This window comes from Dermacentor albipictus, chromosome 1 (assembly GCF_038994185.2).
Source record: "Dermacentor albipictus isolate Rhodes 1998 colony chromosome 1, USDA_Dalb.pri_finalv2, whole genome shotgun sequence".
In the NCBI taxonomy this organism is placed as follows: Eukaryota; Metazoa; Arthropoda; class Arachnida; order Ixodida; family Ixodidae; genus Dermacentor; species Dermacentor albipictus.
The window spans coordinates 214223589-214239262 of NC_091821.1; the positions used below are offsets into that span (position 1 = coordinate 214223589).

The following is a 15674-nucleotide window of genomic DNA, read 5'->3' on the forward strand; positions in this document are numbered from 1 at the left end:
GTGGCCGGGATTCAATCCCGCGACCTTGTGCTCAGCAGCCTAATACCATAGCCACTGAGCAACCACGGCGGGTAGGAGTGGAAGCTCCCGTAGCTTCTTACGAAGAAAGGTGAAGCTAATGCTTGCCCCTCCTTTACCTGAAATGGAGGCTTGTTGGGTGATCTCCGCTTACAGAGTAAGTGATTTGACTCCGTAACTGTAATGCTAGGCTAATAAGAAAATGAAAGCTGGTTGTTCCCAATGAAAATAATAACTTCTGAATATTGATGACGTTCCTCCCAATGTTACAGTATGCCAGGTTATTCAGACTTCCCACTACAGTAGGCGAAACAAGGTGAGGTTCTTGAAAGAAGCGCCGTTGGCCCTATCTAAACTGCGCCAGCGGAGTTATCTATGCCATTCCTTTGACCTGTGGCAAAGGCTATATCGACCAAACAAGAAGGTGTGTGAATTACCTATTTATAGAGCACGCCTTGAATAATAAAAGACGGAAAGAACGCATTTGGTGGGTCACGTGAACTCTTGCGTAGGTTGCGAGGCGTTATTTCGTGAAGCAAAGATTCTAGGTAAAAGAAACAGTGAGCAGGCCCGCTTAATACTGGAAGCACATCACATAACAAAGAGGGGCGAAGGTTGCATCAGTGAGCTTTCGTTAAGTCTGTACACTAAAGAGTTTGCATACCTCGACGCGCATATGAATTAGACATATCTTGTTCATATACTGACATCTTGTATTTTTTTCCAGAAACACATCTGCGCATGTGCCTGTCTGATATATATTTCATGTCGACTAAACAGTGGCGTAGCTAGGTCACGTGGCACCCGGGGCCCTTAGGTTTTTTGTCCCCCCCCCCCCCCCCCCGCTGGGTGTAGCCGGCGGAAAGAGGGGTGTCTTCAGACGTATATGACAACACCCCCCCCTCCTCACTGGCCCCTTGCATCCGGGGCCCACGGCCCCCCAGCCCCCCCTTTTGCTACGCCACTGCGACTAAACATTGTCGAATAAACAGTTGAAAGTAGCACCTGTCCTGTGTATGACCTTTTTGTGCCGTGTCTCTTGTTCGCACTTAAAAAAATATTTGTCAAGTACGCATCATCTAGGCCGACAGAAAGTTCTAAGTTCATAACCAAGGCGTGCCACTGACCTTTTCCAGGCTTACCAGAAAGCCTAGGATTTTCCATACCTTTTTAGGGTAAATAAATGCAGATGGAGTAAGTGCTGACGCTTCAAAAAAAAAAAAAAGAAAAGAAACTCGTAGTAGATGCGAGTCATGGATCATATTCCAGAGCGAACATTAGCGCAATATAGACAAGGACAAAGCAGAAAACAGTACGGGCGCGTTTACCTAACTGATTTATCAGACAACACATCATAATATCCACGTACCCCAAGATATACGGACATGCGTACAAACGATTAAAAAATTAAAAAAATTTGTCATAATAAGCTGACCACATGTGGCTTATAAAGATCTGAACGTTATTGCTTACTTTTTGTCTAAGGAGGACTGAAGTGACACTGGAGCATTGATTACCCTTTTTTATGAGTGTATGTGTGTGTGAAAGAGCTCCTAACATCTTTCACTGCTGCATCTCGGCTCTTGCTTAAAGATGTTTCAATTAACGGCTTCAGATTGCACTATCTCTAGGGCGTGAGCATATGATCAGACGTCTCCTTGCCTATAGACAGATAATGCCCTCTTGCTCCGTCACTCGCGCATATTCTAATTCTGACCTTTGCTTGAACTAAATATTTTCCTAGCCCATTTAGCGCTCAGCTTTACGCTCTTATATAGAAAAATAAAGACAGTAAGCAGGTGAAGTCTAGGACCGCGGTGCCCTCGTGACTGGAGAAACATTTGTTTTAAGTGAAATTCCCTGCCTTTGGCATATGACTAGACGAAGTCATTAACACACGCAATAAATATACATGGCACTTGCCACCACATTTCGTACAGGCATCAACATAAAAATGATAAACCCGATCATATCAAGATTATCCCTAGTCATGAACAGCTGGGATAAGAACTATTTTTTTCTCTCGGCCCAATATAAGGCTGACTCCCACATCGCTCGCCTGATTGATGAATGTGAAAAGCTTCCATAATCTCCGGAGTCATTTGATTCCAATTCTTACTTAAACGGAATCATTTCTTTTTTTTCAAATAGTACGGAGGACGCTCAATAATGTTTCTACCAGTCTGCCAGAGACACCCTTTGTCGAGAATATCTAACTTCTACGTGACTGCGTGGTTAATTTTGGTAAAGTCGCGTTTATCATGGACGCCTTTCTTTATGCTGGTGCCTACGCGAAATGTCGGCACGTATCATTTATATTCTTGTGTGTGATTTTACGTTGTTTTCTATAAAGTGCTGGTGGTTCCCACAAAATAACTGTTTCACTCATGAGAGTGCTGCGTCTCTGTCTTTTCTCGCTTAGCATTTTCGTTTCCTTTGTGCCTGTTTCAACACGATTCTATTTCGACTTGCCCTGTTTTTTTTACTCGTTTAGTTATCTACCAACTTGGCCAACAAAGTAATTGCTTAAGTATCCCGAGACAGCTGCGCCTGTGTGAAGTCATGCTCCCGAATCACCAACGTTAAGTGCGGTTATTGAAACTATGCCCCACCCCCTTTTTTTATACGCAGAAAGAAAGATCATAAAAGAATGATGCTTGATTTTACTGAAAGGGCAGCCGTTCAAAGCGACAATAATTTTAGGGCGGTTGAAATTATCGGGCCAAAAGGAGCCAAAACGCGGTTGTTCTCCCTGGATCAGCAAACGTATGTCAGAGCTCCACACACAGAAATTACAGGCGGCGTCATTTTGAAGTATTCGGCGCGGGATAAGCTACGCCACTGGTAAGGTAACGTAGTTTCTCAGCATACGCTACTTAAGCACGGCATTAAGGATGCCGTGCCATCAGAAGGACCTGTGCCGGCGAGATCATCTCCAAGGAACTGCTAGAAGCGCAACTTACCAAGCACAGATTAGTTGGAGAAACCTAGCGTAAGATCGGGACGCGGAGCGATTCTAGTGGCCGCCATGATTGTGTCTTGAAAGCTCCACAAAAAGCATGTGATAATTGAGATGGTTCAGAAGAGAGAGAACAGCCGACTGCCATTACTTTCGCCCATTTCGATGAGCGTGCTACTGTGTCGTCCCTCTCGTTGGCATCGCTGGGACCACGAGAAAAGCTACCTAAAAGCTACGAGCCTTGTTTTCCGATTGCCCCTGTTCTTCAGGTTTTGGGCAGGGACGGCGCGCTTGTTCCACTCCGATAGCTTCCCCTGTGCCCCTTTTCCTATAAAACATCCGTCTTTCTCTCTCCGACTTCCTTCTGGAAGGAACAGCATGGGCGGCCGAACTGGCCCACTAAGCCACTTCACTGGCTTAGGGGGCCTGGGAAGGCTAATGCTTAAAGGAAGGACATTTCCGCGGTGTGTTTCTTGTGTGGTCATCAGCTGTCGTAAATGTGCCAACTAAACCCTTTCTCTCGCTCGTCGTTCCTCTTCTCAACCTCCGACTCATCAGCAAGCCACCCTTGTGGGCTCGTTGGCCCTCTAAGACCTTCGCTAGATGTGCGCGAAAGCGTATGGGGCAGCTACACTCGTTGGACGCCACGGTGGCGTGGGCTAGGAAAGCTTTCGAGTGACCAGCAGTACAGACTTTTGTGCAAGTTGGTATGGGGCATTTAAGAGGAAAACGACGAGGAAGGTGCGCTAACTTTCAACTGAATTTTCGTTTTTAGAGCGACACATATATCCCCGAAGTAACAACAACAAATAACGCCCACGGAAACACATAGGGCAAATCACCGCACGTGTAGTCCAGCAGATTCCAGCCCCGTCTGCAGCACTGAGCAGGAGCAAATTGCAAAGTGGCTTATCTGTACTCTGATGGACTGCACTCCTAGAAACAAAAATTCAGTTGAAAGTTAGCGAACCGTCTTCGCTTTACTTTCCTGTCCGCGTCACTTAAGCGCTAGAGTCCACAATATTTTACAGCGTTACGCCAGCATATGGGAGTGCACCACAGCGCGACTGGCTGCTAAGTTTAGTGCTTAAGCAACTCATTATTCAGCTATGTCGCGTTGTGTAATAGAATGGTTAACGATGGAAGCTCCATCACTAGGCTTAATAGATGCGTTAACATAAATACAAAAGTATGCCGCTACTTGATTACAACGAAGACGCCAAATAAAACAACGGACGAAGGAAGGATACACGAGACAACCACGTAGGCGCACCAACAACTGACTTGACATGGTTGTCTCGTGCCTCCTTCCTTCGTCCGTTGTTTTATTTGGCGCCTTCGTTGTAATCATGTATAACCAACTCGCCCACCAGCACGTGCTCAGTATACTGCTACGTTCAAGTAGGTCATTGCTGTAGGCTGATTTATTTTATGCTGTGTAGTAACTTTGCCTTTTTGCTGCAGTCTATAGCACTGAGCCTTTGAACTAAAGGCTAAGCTTTAGCTCGGGGGCTCATATCTAAATATTGGGAGCGGAAAAATTGTTCTTATCGGCAGCCACTGCAGTGAATTTGTGGCATTTAAAAGAAAGTTATAATTTAGTGCCGGTATGAAGCATATCATTTTATGTAAGCCGTCAGACTTTTTTAAAGATTTTGAATATTGCAAAACTTAAAAATAAACACAAGTATAAAGATTATCACTCTATCTCGGCAATGAAAAACGATATCAAAATTATTTAAACTGCACCAATAATACATCCAAAGCGGGTAAAATTGATGCAATATACGCAGCCTCATCAACAGCATTATACGCAGCAGTACGTTACAAACTGTAACTCCGAATGTTGTAACTCGGAACTTTGTAACAATTTCACGTAAGTTGCAACTTCGTATAATAAATTTGTCCTCTTCATGTTTTCTATAACAGATGAAATCCACAGAACTGAAATATCTGTTTTTTGTGTGGAGTTGCGGATTCGTAAATTATGTACTTCCATTTTTTTTAACTTACCAGTGTTCGGAAATTTTTGTAAACATTTCAAGCCCTAAATGAAAACTCTGCTTCCAAGAGTCACTACAGTTTACCTTTTGAAATGCAACAAGTTTCATTGAAATCGGCTCAGCGGTTGTCTCACTTCCGTTGCTGCGTACTACATGTACGTACATGTATTCGATTGTGGTTGGCACATCATAGCCTCAGTTGATTTTGCGCCATCAAACACTACATCACTAACATGCACTTTAATATGGCGATCGTAGTTGGCATCGAGCTAAAGCTTCATCTTAAACCCAAGGTCTAACTGCGAAGCTTCAGTGCGCAGTACCTTCAGTGCTTCAGTACCTACCAGCGTCACGCGCGAAATAGTTTGTCACACAATACGGAACAAGTAGGCCACCTACAGGAAGGCATACATAGCCGAACCGATCCATTGCTTTTTAACAGCTTCTAGTGCAAAATACGTTTCATATTGTCAAACAAGTGAGCTTACCGGCAAGAAGAAGCTTATTGCTTAGTAGCTAGTTATCGGCGAGTCGTAGTGGCTTACGGCGGCATGCTAGCAATCGCTGTTAACAGTTGAAGCTTAGCGCTCCGTAGTGATGCTTATGTTCACGAAGAATACAGAGTACGCCAGTTAAGTAGAGGCATAAGTCACCCCATGCGAATTACCAGAAGCGTTGTTGCCTGTGTGTGTTAGTCTAACATGAATCCGGGGAATGAGTTGCTACTCAACGCTTTATCACATGTTTTCCCCTTAACACCCGTCATAAATTATGGCCTGCAATAAGAGCATGCCAGCAGAGTGCCTCATGACTGATACTTAGTACGTACTTGTAGAGCACGTCCAGTTGTACTTGCTGTACAAAGTTTCCATCAGATACTTCGTCTCATCTGTTCTGTAGAACTCAGTTTCATTCGCACAAATTTTCGACTTTTCTTGAATGCACTGTTGGTAGTACTCCACACCTCTGTCGTAACAAACACGTTCATTTCACCCTGGGTCACCAAAAATGCAATATAACATAATCAACACGAGAAAAATTAGCACTGCTACTCGCCTACATGCTGAATGCAAGGCAAAGTCATCTTTGTGGCGGGCTTGCACGACTGGGAGGACCATGTGCTCGAGGAATCCTAAGCACTCCTCCAAGTTTGAGACAACGTACGACTTTGTGCATCTAGGAGCTGCAATTGAAAACGAATTTCCCGTTTTGGCCGCTTTGTACAGAAATTAAACGGCGAGAGCTTTCGATAGCAGTACCTACCAACTGTGCTGGAGCTACAGACCCACTTGTAGTGCTCATATATGTCCGACGTGTAGTAGCGAACTTCGTGCGACATGAGCGTGTCTGTGTTGTTGCAGTACATTCTCGACGTCGAAATGGCGCAAAGTTGGTAGTCTTCGAGCCCACTGTGGGATTAACAAGGAGGAAAATACAGCACATTTCTCAGTGTTTGCCACACCACTCGACAGGAAAGTCACTACGGTCATCGGAGGTATTTACCGGCAGGCCTTTGCTAGAAGGGTACGATTTCTTTTGTCGTCCATGAAAGGATGAACTTTGTGGGTGATAATGCCTCTGCAGTACTTCAGGCGCTTCATAAGTTCTGCTTTCTCGCACTGTTCTGTAAATTAAAACGAGCGCGCAATATGGAGCTGCTGCAGCATAAGCTCTTGTAAGTTACAGAATAAGGACCAAAGATGGCAATCACCTGGCCTCTGACACGTCCACGCGAACTTATAGTACAGATCCCTCGTGTACATCGTTATGTCTGGCTGCAATGGACTGTTTTTACATTCTCGTTTCTTCAGGAAAGACTGGACACACTGTTGATAATATTTTGTAAATCTGGTGGGAAGCGAATCATGTTGTATAGACAGGCGTGAGAAGAAAATATTTCTTCGAAAAATTATATACATTACGCTTACTGGCAAGCCAGTTCCATTTGCTCAGGAGCGCTCACAAAATCCTGAGTTATTGGCTCCACCACGGTGCCCAAAAACCCAGAGCACTGTCGTAGATGATGATTGATATTTGCATCCTTGCATTCTTTGTCTGCAAAAGCGCAAAAAGCAGTTCACTTCTTTCACTTTGCTTTTAGATGCATCAAAATAGTTATGAATAGACGTGAACGAACCTTTTAGGCCGGCTAAAACTTCACAAGCCCACTTGTATTTCAGCACGGCGAGTTCCTTGTACTCCTGGACTTCGTTGCTCTTTGGTACCAGCACATTTTTAGAACATATATCGTTGATAGTGGTGTCCACACAGCTCCTGAAGTTCTGTAGGCCCCTGTAGCACGGAACGTACGTTTTCGGCCAAATGACAGTAACTCAACATACTCACGCGGATGACTACAGATAGTCGAAACTCAAACTGAATAAATTAAGTTACTCCTTTAATAAAGTTTTCTTAGTCTTATAAGAACCTGCGTGCTTACCTTTGCAAGCATTATGTACCATATGCACTCCATTATCTGACATAACTTATTTGGCAGGTGACATTTCTTTAAGTAACAGTAATACGTTTTAAAGAAAAACGGCGCGCGTTCTCAGATTAGACATCACACGCCCTTGCTGACTTTTTTTTTAACTCGATAGCGGCAGTCTTTCGGAAGACAGGGAAGTGGTGACGGGAAAAGGTGCAAAGTTTTGTTAACTTTACGCCGAACTTTTCTTAATGAGACAACCATGCCGATCCGATAGTTTAGAAAAACAGGTCATACGTACCTACACGTGTGGGTAGCTTTCACGTAGTTGTTTGTGTCACTCGGGTTGGCTGGTTCGTTCAGAAGCAGGAATCCCCTACATTCGCTCAAAACGTCAAGAACATCTGCCAGTCTGCATTCGTGTTCAGCTGTGAAAAAAAAACGCATTCAAGCAAGCAGTAAACGCCGTTCATTATCGCTAAAATTCTAGTACACGACAGCTCGAACTTTAATGAAGTGTTCATTGCCATCAAGAAATTCCAATTACCATTATAAATCCCAATTTGTTATGTCTGCGCAGCTACAGCTACATAATGACTCTTAAATAGTAGCTGACACCCTTAACTTTGCGTATTCAAGTTTTGCGGCTACTGGAGAAAGCAACGCAATGAAGCTGAAATGTGAGTCATGAATCTTACTGATGTACACCGTGCTTAACAGCAGCAATTACTCTCACGGCGTAAAATTAATAATGTAGCTTGCTGGAATTAGAAGGAAACGCAATAGTTGGTATTGAAGACGCTTCGCAGCCGATATCCCTTATTACAGGAATCGGTAGGTGAACTTTTATCCCAAACATGGTTGTCGGCTTGCGCCATCCCCTCAGATGTCTCTCCTCCCATTCCTGTTCATGCAAAGAGAAGTGGAACCTTACTCGCTCTGCAGATACGGTCGTGCTTTCTGCGAACTTCTCCCATAAAGTACCGCACATTGTCGTAGTGTACATATCCATTCTGATCCCCACAAAGGTCCTCAGTTTTCTTAAACAAGCAGGAGCTGTAGTCTTTGTAAGCACTGTAAAAGGAACACATAAAAAGTAAAACATGTGAATGATGTGAAATGGAGATAAAAAATGTATTCATAAGTTTTACATGGTGCGTACGCCTGCTCATAAGTTTTTGTTTTATTGGCCCCAATGCAAGTACCAAATGTTGTCCCGGCAGAAACACTGTGCTCGTGACCCCTCTCCATTCTACTTGCTATTTGCACCAGCCCACTTGTTTACTTGTGCTACATTAAAATACTACGTAATATTAAAATAGAAAAAAATCTGGACCTGCATGCCAAACTGCGATGGCTATCGGTAGGAAAAGTCATGTTCTTGATGTACGGATCAACATGCATAGTTGAAAATCCGATGCAAGTCTTGTAGTGAAGATAGAGATTTTCCTCGCTACAGGTCCTATCTGTATGAAAAGAACATAAGCAATGATGAAGTAGTGCTTGCGCCTACGTTGTGCCGCTATAATATTGGGCGATAAGTCAAAGGGAACGCAATTCTGTTACCTTGCAGAGCTGAGCTGAGTAAGTCGCATTCTTTCTTGTACTCTTTGTACATTTCAAGGTAGTGCTCAACTTCATCCGATCGAATCACACTTGAGCGCTCAGCGTTCCTGGGACAGCTCTCGAAAATCTTTGTGTATATACACGTCTTAAATTCTTCAAGGCTCCTGCGTATAGAAAGGGAATTGCATCCAGTGAGAACAATAGTTAGCTATCGTGCAGTGCACAGGATTTGAGGGGGGGCCTACCTGCAGGCATCGTTCAACTTTAGTGGAGCTTTCTGATACTGAGAGATGTGAACAACTTTCTCCGTAATGAAACCCAAACACTGGTGAAGCTTCTGCAAGACTTCGCTTTTCTGACAGCTTCCTGCACAGAATAAACTCTAGTTTTAGCAGAATACTCTACCTAATTAAGCCAATTTTTACCTTTTGGTGGTTCGATCACAGTGCACGTCCATGCATATCTTTGGTATAAATCAGCAGTATACTCCAAGTATTTCGTGACCCCGGGCAGAGTTTTAGAGCGGCAGTGATTGGCGTAATTGCTTTCAATGCACTGCCTGTAGTCTAGAAAAGACCTGGAAGTAAGAAGATAGTGCTGGTTAGTGTGTGCACATAAAGAATAAGCCATTGTGGACTGCATATTGCAGCTGGTGCGGTGCATTGAAAACTCGATAGAGCATCGATAAAAAAGAGCAATTTAGCTAAATTGTTTATGTTAGCTCGATCAACAATAAGTGTTCTCTCACCTGCACGCTTGCACAAGAGCGTCTGCGTCGTGAATCGTTTCAAGGCTAGCTGCCACCTTGGTTGTCAAAAATCCGGTGCACGTCTTGAAATCTTCCAGAGGGTCTTTGTTACACACAGAGACTGCACAAAAAGCGAGACGAGGTGCACTGCAGGCAAGAGATTTCAGAGCACATCCAGTTATGGCTTTAACTAGTCATTAGAACATTCTCTTCACTTCCCGTTTTGGATGGCCCTTTTACTAGAGCCGCTGTTCCCTCTACACGCTGTTCACTAAAAATGGGCCTAGTATAGCACAATTTCGGACACTACGCGCATGTTAACAGGTATTCGATGTGGAGCTCTTCATATTTGTAACAAAGCGAAGCAATATAGTAACGTCTTTCTCTGAGAACGTCCTGCATATCAGGAAGTCATCGTACCGTTATTCATTTCGGTCGTAGCTTGGCAGGTGTAGTTAAACTTGTCGAACAGTTCTTCCGTATACCGCATTACTTCTGCTGAATTTAAAGCATCGCTGCTTCCTGGACAGCGCCGCCAAATTGTGTTCTTTACACAGTTCTGAAATTCCTGTGTTCCTCTGCAAAGGAATGCAGTAAAGATTAATAACAAAACAAAAGGACATTAATATAGTGCCTAAGTCCGTCATCTACTAACCTGCATGCTGCATATATCTGATTAAGCTTTGTGTTGTTGCCAGAAAATGGCAAGACGCCAATGTCAAGAAACCCTTGGCACGTCTCCAGACTTTTGGCGACATCAGTGGCACGACATGTCAGTGCCTCTGCACGACAGAGCAAGTGAGAAGTCAGCCACTATCTGACAAACAAGACTACCAAGCGCTCACGTAGGAAGCAGAGACTTACTTTGATAACACGTCCAGTTGTACATGTGGAAAACATCAGAAATGTAGTATTTTACTTCCGACTTTTGCAAAAGCGGTGACGATCGAGCGCAATGCTCGGTTTTCTTGGCAACACAGGACTGGTAATCCAGGACACTTCTAGAAGTAGATATTAGATATGTGACAGCATGTGACAACCACTTCGAACAACAGATCTCGACTGCTTAAGCGCACAAGAATGACTTCAGCCTGCGTACCTGCAAGCCAGAAGTCCTAAAGCTTCATTTCGAACAGTTTTCGATTGGCTTTTCTGGTCGTGCAAATAAGGCGTAACCTTTTCCTGAATAATCTTGTAACACTTCTTGAGGTCCTCGATCAAGCGTTCTTCCGAACAGAGCGGCTCTGAAAAGTAGTAAGGCATTCATGACCCAGTGACAGTTTCTAGGGGTCCTTACTTGTAATAAGCTGTAGCATCAGAATGTGGTGCTCTCATGATTACAACGTCTTCTCACTTTGGGAAGTTCTTCTCTTTCCCAAATAAATTAAATTTATTTCAATTGAAATTGAATTCATTCACATAAACATCTTTCGGGACCCAACAATATTCTTTAAGGATCACAAACCACGCCAACTGAAGGTGTACAGAAATGTGAGCAGCCTTTACAGCAACCAACGAGGTGAACAACTTTATTATAGCACAGGTTTAATGAGCGACTCTATTAGATTTCTTTAAACAAGTGCAAAGAATGAAGACATGTAACATTAAAATTTAGGTTATTCCAACTCAATGTTTCTAAAAACTATAGGTAAATTAACCGTAATTAGTGTGTACTTTTGGTTATAGGAAACGATGTCTAGTGCGCTCACTATTTAATGTAGACTGACACAGGTACATTAGTTGATTTAATTTTCTTCTGTATAAGCTTAAGCATCAAGGAAGCAGCGTTATATGCGTTTATATCATAGACGTTTAATATAAAGGTTGTTTTAAATAGGTCTGCTGAGTTTGCAGTGGGCGGAGAGTGTGTTAATATACGAAGAGTACTTTTCTGTATATTCAACATGATTAGCAAATGTGTTTTATTGGCAGAGCCCCAAACAGCAATGCAGTAATGTATGTGCGAATCAGCAAAAGCATAATACAGGTTAACTGGAATGCACTAAGAGAAAAAAAAATGTATGCATCCAGAGAGAACGTGTAGACCACAGGAAGTCTTTTGTATTACAGAACGCACATGGCATGTGAAATTTGAATAACAGTCAACTAGCCCACCCAAAACATTCATCTGGTCATCACGATAGATATGGCAGCTATCATACAGCACTACCGGTTAATCTGCTATTTTCTTAGCTGGTGAGTGGAACACAATGTGTTAAATACAGTTTCAATTGGTTTCAGTATTAAAGCGTTTGCTTTGCACCAGTGATGCAGAACCTCTCTCTTTGTTAACTTTGTAACAAGAGTTTTTTTTTGTCAACAGCTTGTAATGATTAAGTTAGTGTCATCTGCATGAAGCACAGTACGAACATTAAGTAAATGTCAGGGCAGGTCATTAATATGTAAGAAGAGCTAGATCCAATAACTGAGCCCTGTGGAACACCCAGCTTAACAGATTGTTATCATTATGCACTTCACCAATGTAAACAATTTGTTGATAGTCTTCTAAATTACAAAAAAAGTACTAAGTGGTGTAAAGGTTATAAACAGGGATAAGGTGCCTCAGAAAGGCTGGCCAACGTGTCGATAGGAGGACCTATCTTCGTCAAAGGCGGCCTCGTCATCCTCGGCATGTTAGTTTTTACGAGTTAGTAGAGTGACGTCACGTGCGGTTGCTGTCGGTGGCGGCTGGTTGTAAAGGGAGAGATTGCACAGAAAATGAGCGTTGTCGCCTGACGTCTCTAAGCGTGGTTTCTAAGACGAGTGGACAAGAGCGGGGGAGTGAAAAGGCGGGCAGAAAAGAAAGAAAGGGAGAGAAAAAAAGACACCAAGAGGGAAAAAAAGAACAAGAAAAGCAAAAGAAAGGCATTGGAGAGTGTTGGGGAAGCGAGAGGTTAGGGAGAATTCAGGGGTGTCGTTGGTGGCATGTTTTTTGTGGCTTTATAACAGCCGGTCAGTCAGCCGGTCTGGCGGTTTCTGAGGCACCTTATCCCTGTTTATAACCTTTATACCACAGTGTGCTATTCCATATGTCAGCCCCTTCCTTGATTTCTTTAAGAAAATACTACGGGTGTTCCATTGATAGCATATCGTGATAATTTACCTTTTAGTGCATCGTCGTGTAATGAGTCAAATGCTCTTGCAATATCTATGAAAATACCTGCTACCAATTGTCAAATATCAGTATATTTCCGTATGGAGTTAACGAACGTTCATATTGCAGCGGTAGTAGAGAAGCCTTTCCTAAAGCCAAATTAGTGAGGTGAGAGAAGGGTGCGTTTATGAAAATGAGCTTATCCGTATAGCTAGAAACCTTTCAACAACCTTACTAAATACGGGGAGTATCGAAATTGGACGATTGTTTTCTACTTTTTTACTTATCTTTGGAGCGACAAATTTATTAGTTCCCCGCGCCAATAACCATGCTCCACGTACCGACGTGACTCTGTGTAGTACAAACCCAGGCGTAATCTGATGGAATGACATTTGTAAAGAACAATATCTCCGGGTCTTGAAGAACTTGCAAGTTGCGACCTACACACTGCTTGTGAATCTGCATTGTAGAGCAGTACTGAAAATCGGTCAGGCCACTGTAATGATTCAAACAAGCTAAGTTAGAAGCAGTGCATTGATATTGTAAAGGTTTGTCATCCTGCCTGAAGTCTGTTGAACGGCTAGTCTTACCTGCAGGCATCGGACATTTCGGCGTTGTTAACGAATTTGTCCAGTTTAGGGAAGACACGAACTTGCAAAAATCCAGCGCAACTCTTCAGCGCCGACAGAAGACCTGCTTTTGTGCAAGGCAAGTCTGAAAGAATAAGAAATAAAAACAGTGTAAATCTCCTCCTGCTTATGAAGAACCAGAACATTAACTGCAAATAAAAATGCAAGTATAGCCATAGCACTGGTTCAAAAGCGCCAGAACATTGTTTACTGACCCGAGACACAAACTTACCTTTGCTTGAATGTGCGCTGTCCAGCTTTTCATAGTTTCCCATGAACAAATCGCAGCTCCAGTTATAGATGTTGAAGTAGTTCCTTGTGAACATTCTCACTTTGCTGGATTCCGATACTAGCAGCTTTTGTTTGCAGGTCGTTTCCATGGCGGAATGGACGCAGAATTGGTAAGCCTTGACATCGCTGTAACAACCCCAGTTAGCCATATCAGTGCCGAATAGTAAGAAAATAACAACGTTAAGGATATCCCGAAAACTAACCTGCACATGTTCTCGAAGTAACGTGGTTTGCTTCGTCCGTTCGCTGCCAGAGTCTTTCGTGTATGATTCGCCAAGTACTTGAAACATTCCTGAAACATTGCTACTGCCTCACTCTCTTCACAAATAGCTGAAAGAAATGTATGTACACCAGCATATAATAGATGCCTAAGGCTCAGAGTGTTTCAGAGAAATGTATATATAAAGAACGCATAGATTTCCAAAGTATGTTTACTAAAGCACAGTCAACAGTGGGAGTCACTATGCGTCCTCACATACAGCCAACTGAAACTGCTCTATAATTTTATATATATATATATATATATATATATATATATATATATATATATATATATATATATATATATATATATATATATATATATATATATATATATATATATATATATATATATATATGGTGTATACGGGAAATGACTGGGACTGCACCTGTTGTAGCACGCCGATAGGTTACAACCACAAAGATAATAACCGAGGATAATATGTTCTGATTATATTAATTATATCGCTAGCAGTCCTTTCAAGCCGCCACCACATGAAACTTATTTCGGGCGTATAGAATATTTCACGAAAGCATTTACAATAAAACGCTGTCGTTTTCTATATTTGAATTAGGAAGGAAGAGCGCCAACTAAGACGATCACAAGAGAGGAGAACGACACAGGACAAGCGCCATCCTGTGTCGTTCTCCCCTCTTGTCTCTTGTCCGTTCTCAGCGCTTGTCCTGTGTCGTTCTCCCCTCTTGTGATCATCTTAGTTGGCGCTGTTCCTTCCTAATTCAAGTATGCACCATCTAGCCCAAATGAATGTTCTCCTGAACTATCGTTTTCTATATGTAATAGTATGTTGTCTCGTGAATTCTTTGCTAACCATAACTAAAAATTTTTGAGTGCTCTGGTGTTTATAGTTCCCATTTTGCAATTCTCGATCTGCATAGCGTTTCCACAATGTAAATCGCAAACCAGCGAGAGCGCTGTCAAATAAGTTGTTCCCTTCCTCCGCCATTACGAACGATTAATTGCAGCGGGTGTGGAGAAGTGTAAGATAAATATTTTGACAGAGGTGTGCAGACCGTTCATGCGATGTCACCGAAAAACGTGTTAACGATTTAAGCAGGAGTACAACAAAAGTACCGCATGAGGTCGCAACACTGAATTCGTAATATTGTGGAATAAGTCCAGAAAAGAAATGGTTTGCGTCTTAACGAAGGTTCCGACGCAGACAGCAGCTTCCTCAGTTGCGCATCACAATGATACAGTGAACGGCTGAAAAGTCGGCGCATTACGTATCCTATTAGACAAATGTAACGAGAATTCCTGCCAATTCGCTCGTTCATGCTTTACTCATGTCGTATTAACCAGTTTAGTGCAGTCTAGGCCATAAAATCCTACATACACATGATCTCTAATTTGTCACCCTAATAACTTTGTTCATACACCGCATAAATGCCCTTTTCCACTTTTGTCACACTCCTCCCCCAACTCGCTTCAGTTTCAAAGAAAATGAATTCTTTCTTTCTCTTTCTTTCTTTCTTTTTGATTAAGTAACTTACCCTGAGGCACGTAGTCGCAGACCCACTTGTACTGATCTACCGTGTTCACGGTGAATTTCCGTATTTCCAAATTAGAAACAAAGCCTGGCCGCGCCTCGCAGGGTGACAGTTTAATTGCAAGACACTGTTGGTAGGCACGCAGGGCCCTGAAAATGGAATCCGCGT

The 15674-nt window shown here is 42.8% G+C and overlaps 1 protein-coding gene across 2 annotated transcripts in view; it reads right to left on the reverse strand.

The window, feature by feature from the left end:
- LOC135900120 (uncharacterized) overlaps positions 1–15674 on the reverse strand; it is a 172385-nt gene that overhangs the window by 102763 nt on the left and 53948 nt on the right. For both annotated transcript variants that reach the window (XM_070530841.1, XM_070530840.1), the window contains exons 46-68: positions 15510–15655; positions 13940–14066; positions 13678–13862; positions 13407–13530; positions 13158–13312; positions 10822–10966; positions 10587–10723; positions 10378–10504; positions 10143–10300; positions 9723–9843; positions 9400–9551; positions 9220–9340; positions 8975–9138; positions 8745–8874; positions 8343–8482; positions 7710–7836; positions 7118–7272; positions 6909–7035; positions 6692–6828; positions 6484–6604; positions 6244–6389; positions 6037–6163; positions 5810–5946 (exon numbers count right to left, since the gene is read on the reverse strand). In XM_070530841.1, coding sequence (XP_070386942.1) covers positions 5810–5946; positions 6037–6163; positions 6244–6389; positions 6484–6604; positions 6692–6828; positions 6909–7035; positions 7118–7272; positions 7710–7836; positions 8343–8482; positions 8745–8874; positions 8975–9138; positions 9220–9340; positions 9400–9551; positions 9723–9843; positions 10143–10300; positions 10378–10504; positions 10587–10723; positions 10822–10966; positions 13158–13312; positions 13407–13530; positions 13678–13862; positions 13940–14066; positions 15510–15655 — 3209 coding nt within the window. The remainder of the gene's footprint in view (positions 1–5809; positions 5947–6036; positions 6164–6243; positions 6390–6483; positions 6605–6691; positions 6829–6908; positions 7036–7117; positions 7273–7709; positions 7837–8342; positions 8483–8744; positions 8875–8974; positions 9139–9219; positions 9341–9399; positions 9552–9722; positions 9844–10142; positions 10301–10377; positions 10505–10586; positions 10724–10821; positions 10967–13157; positions 13313–13406; positions 13531–13677; positions 13863–13939; positions 14067–15509; positions 15656–15674) is intronic.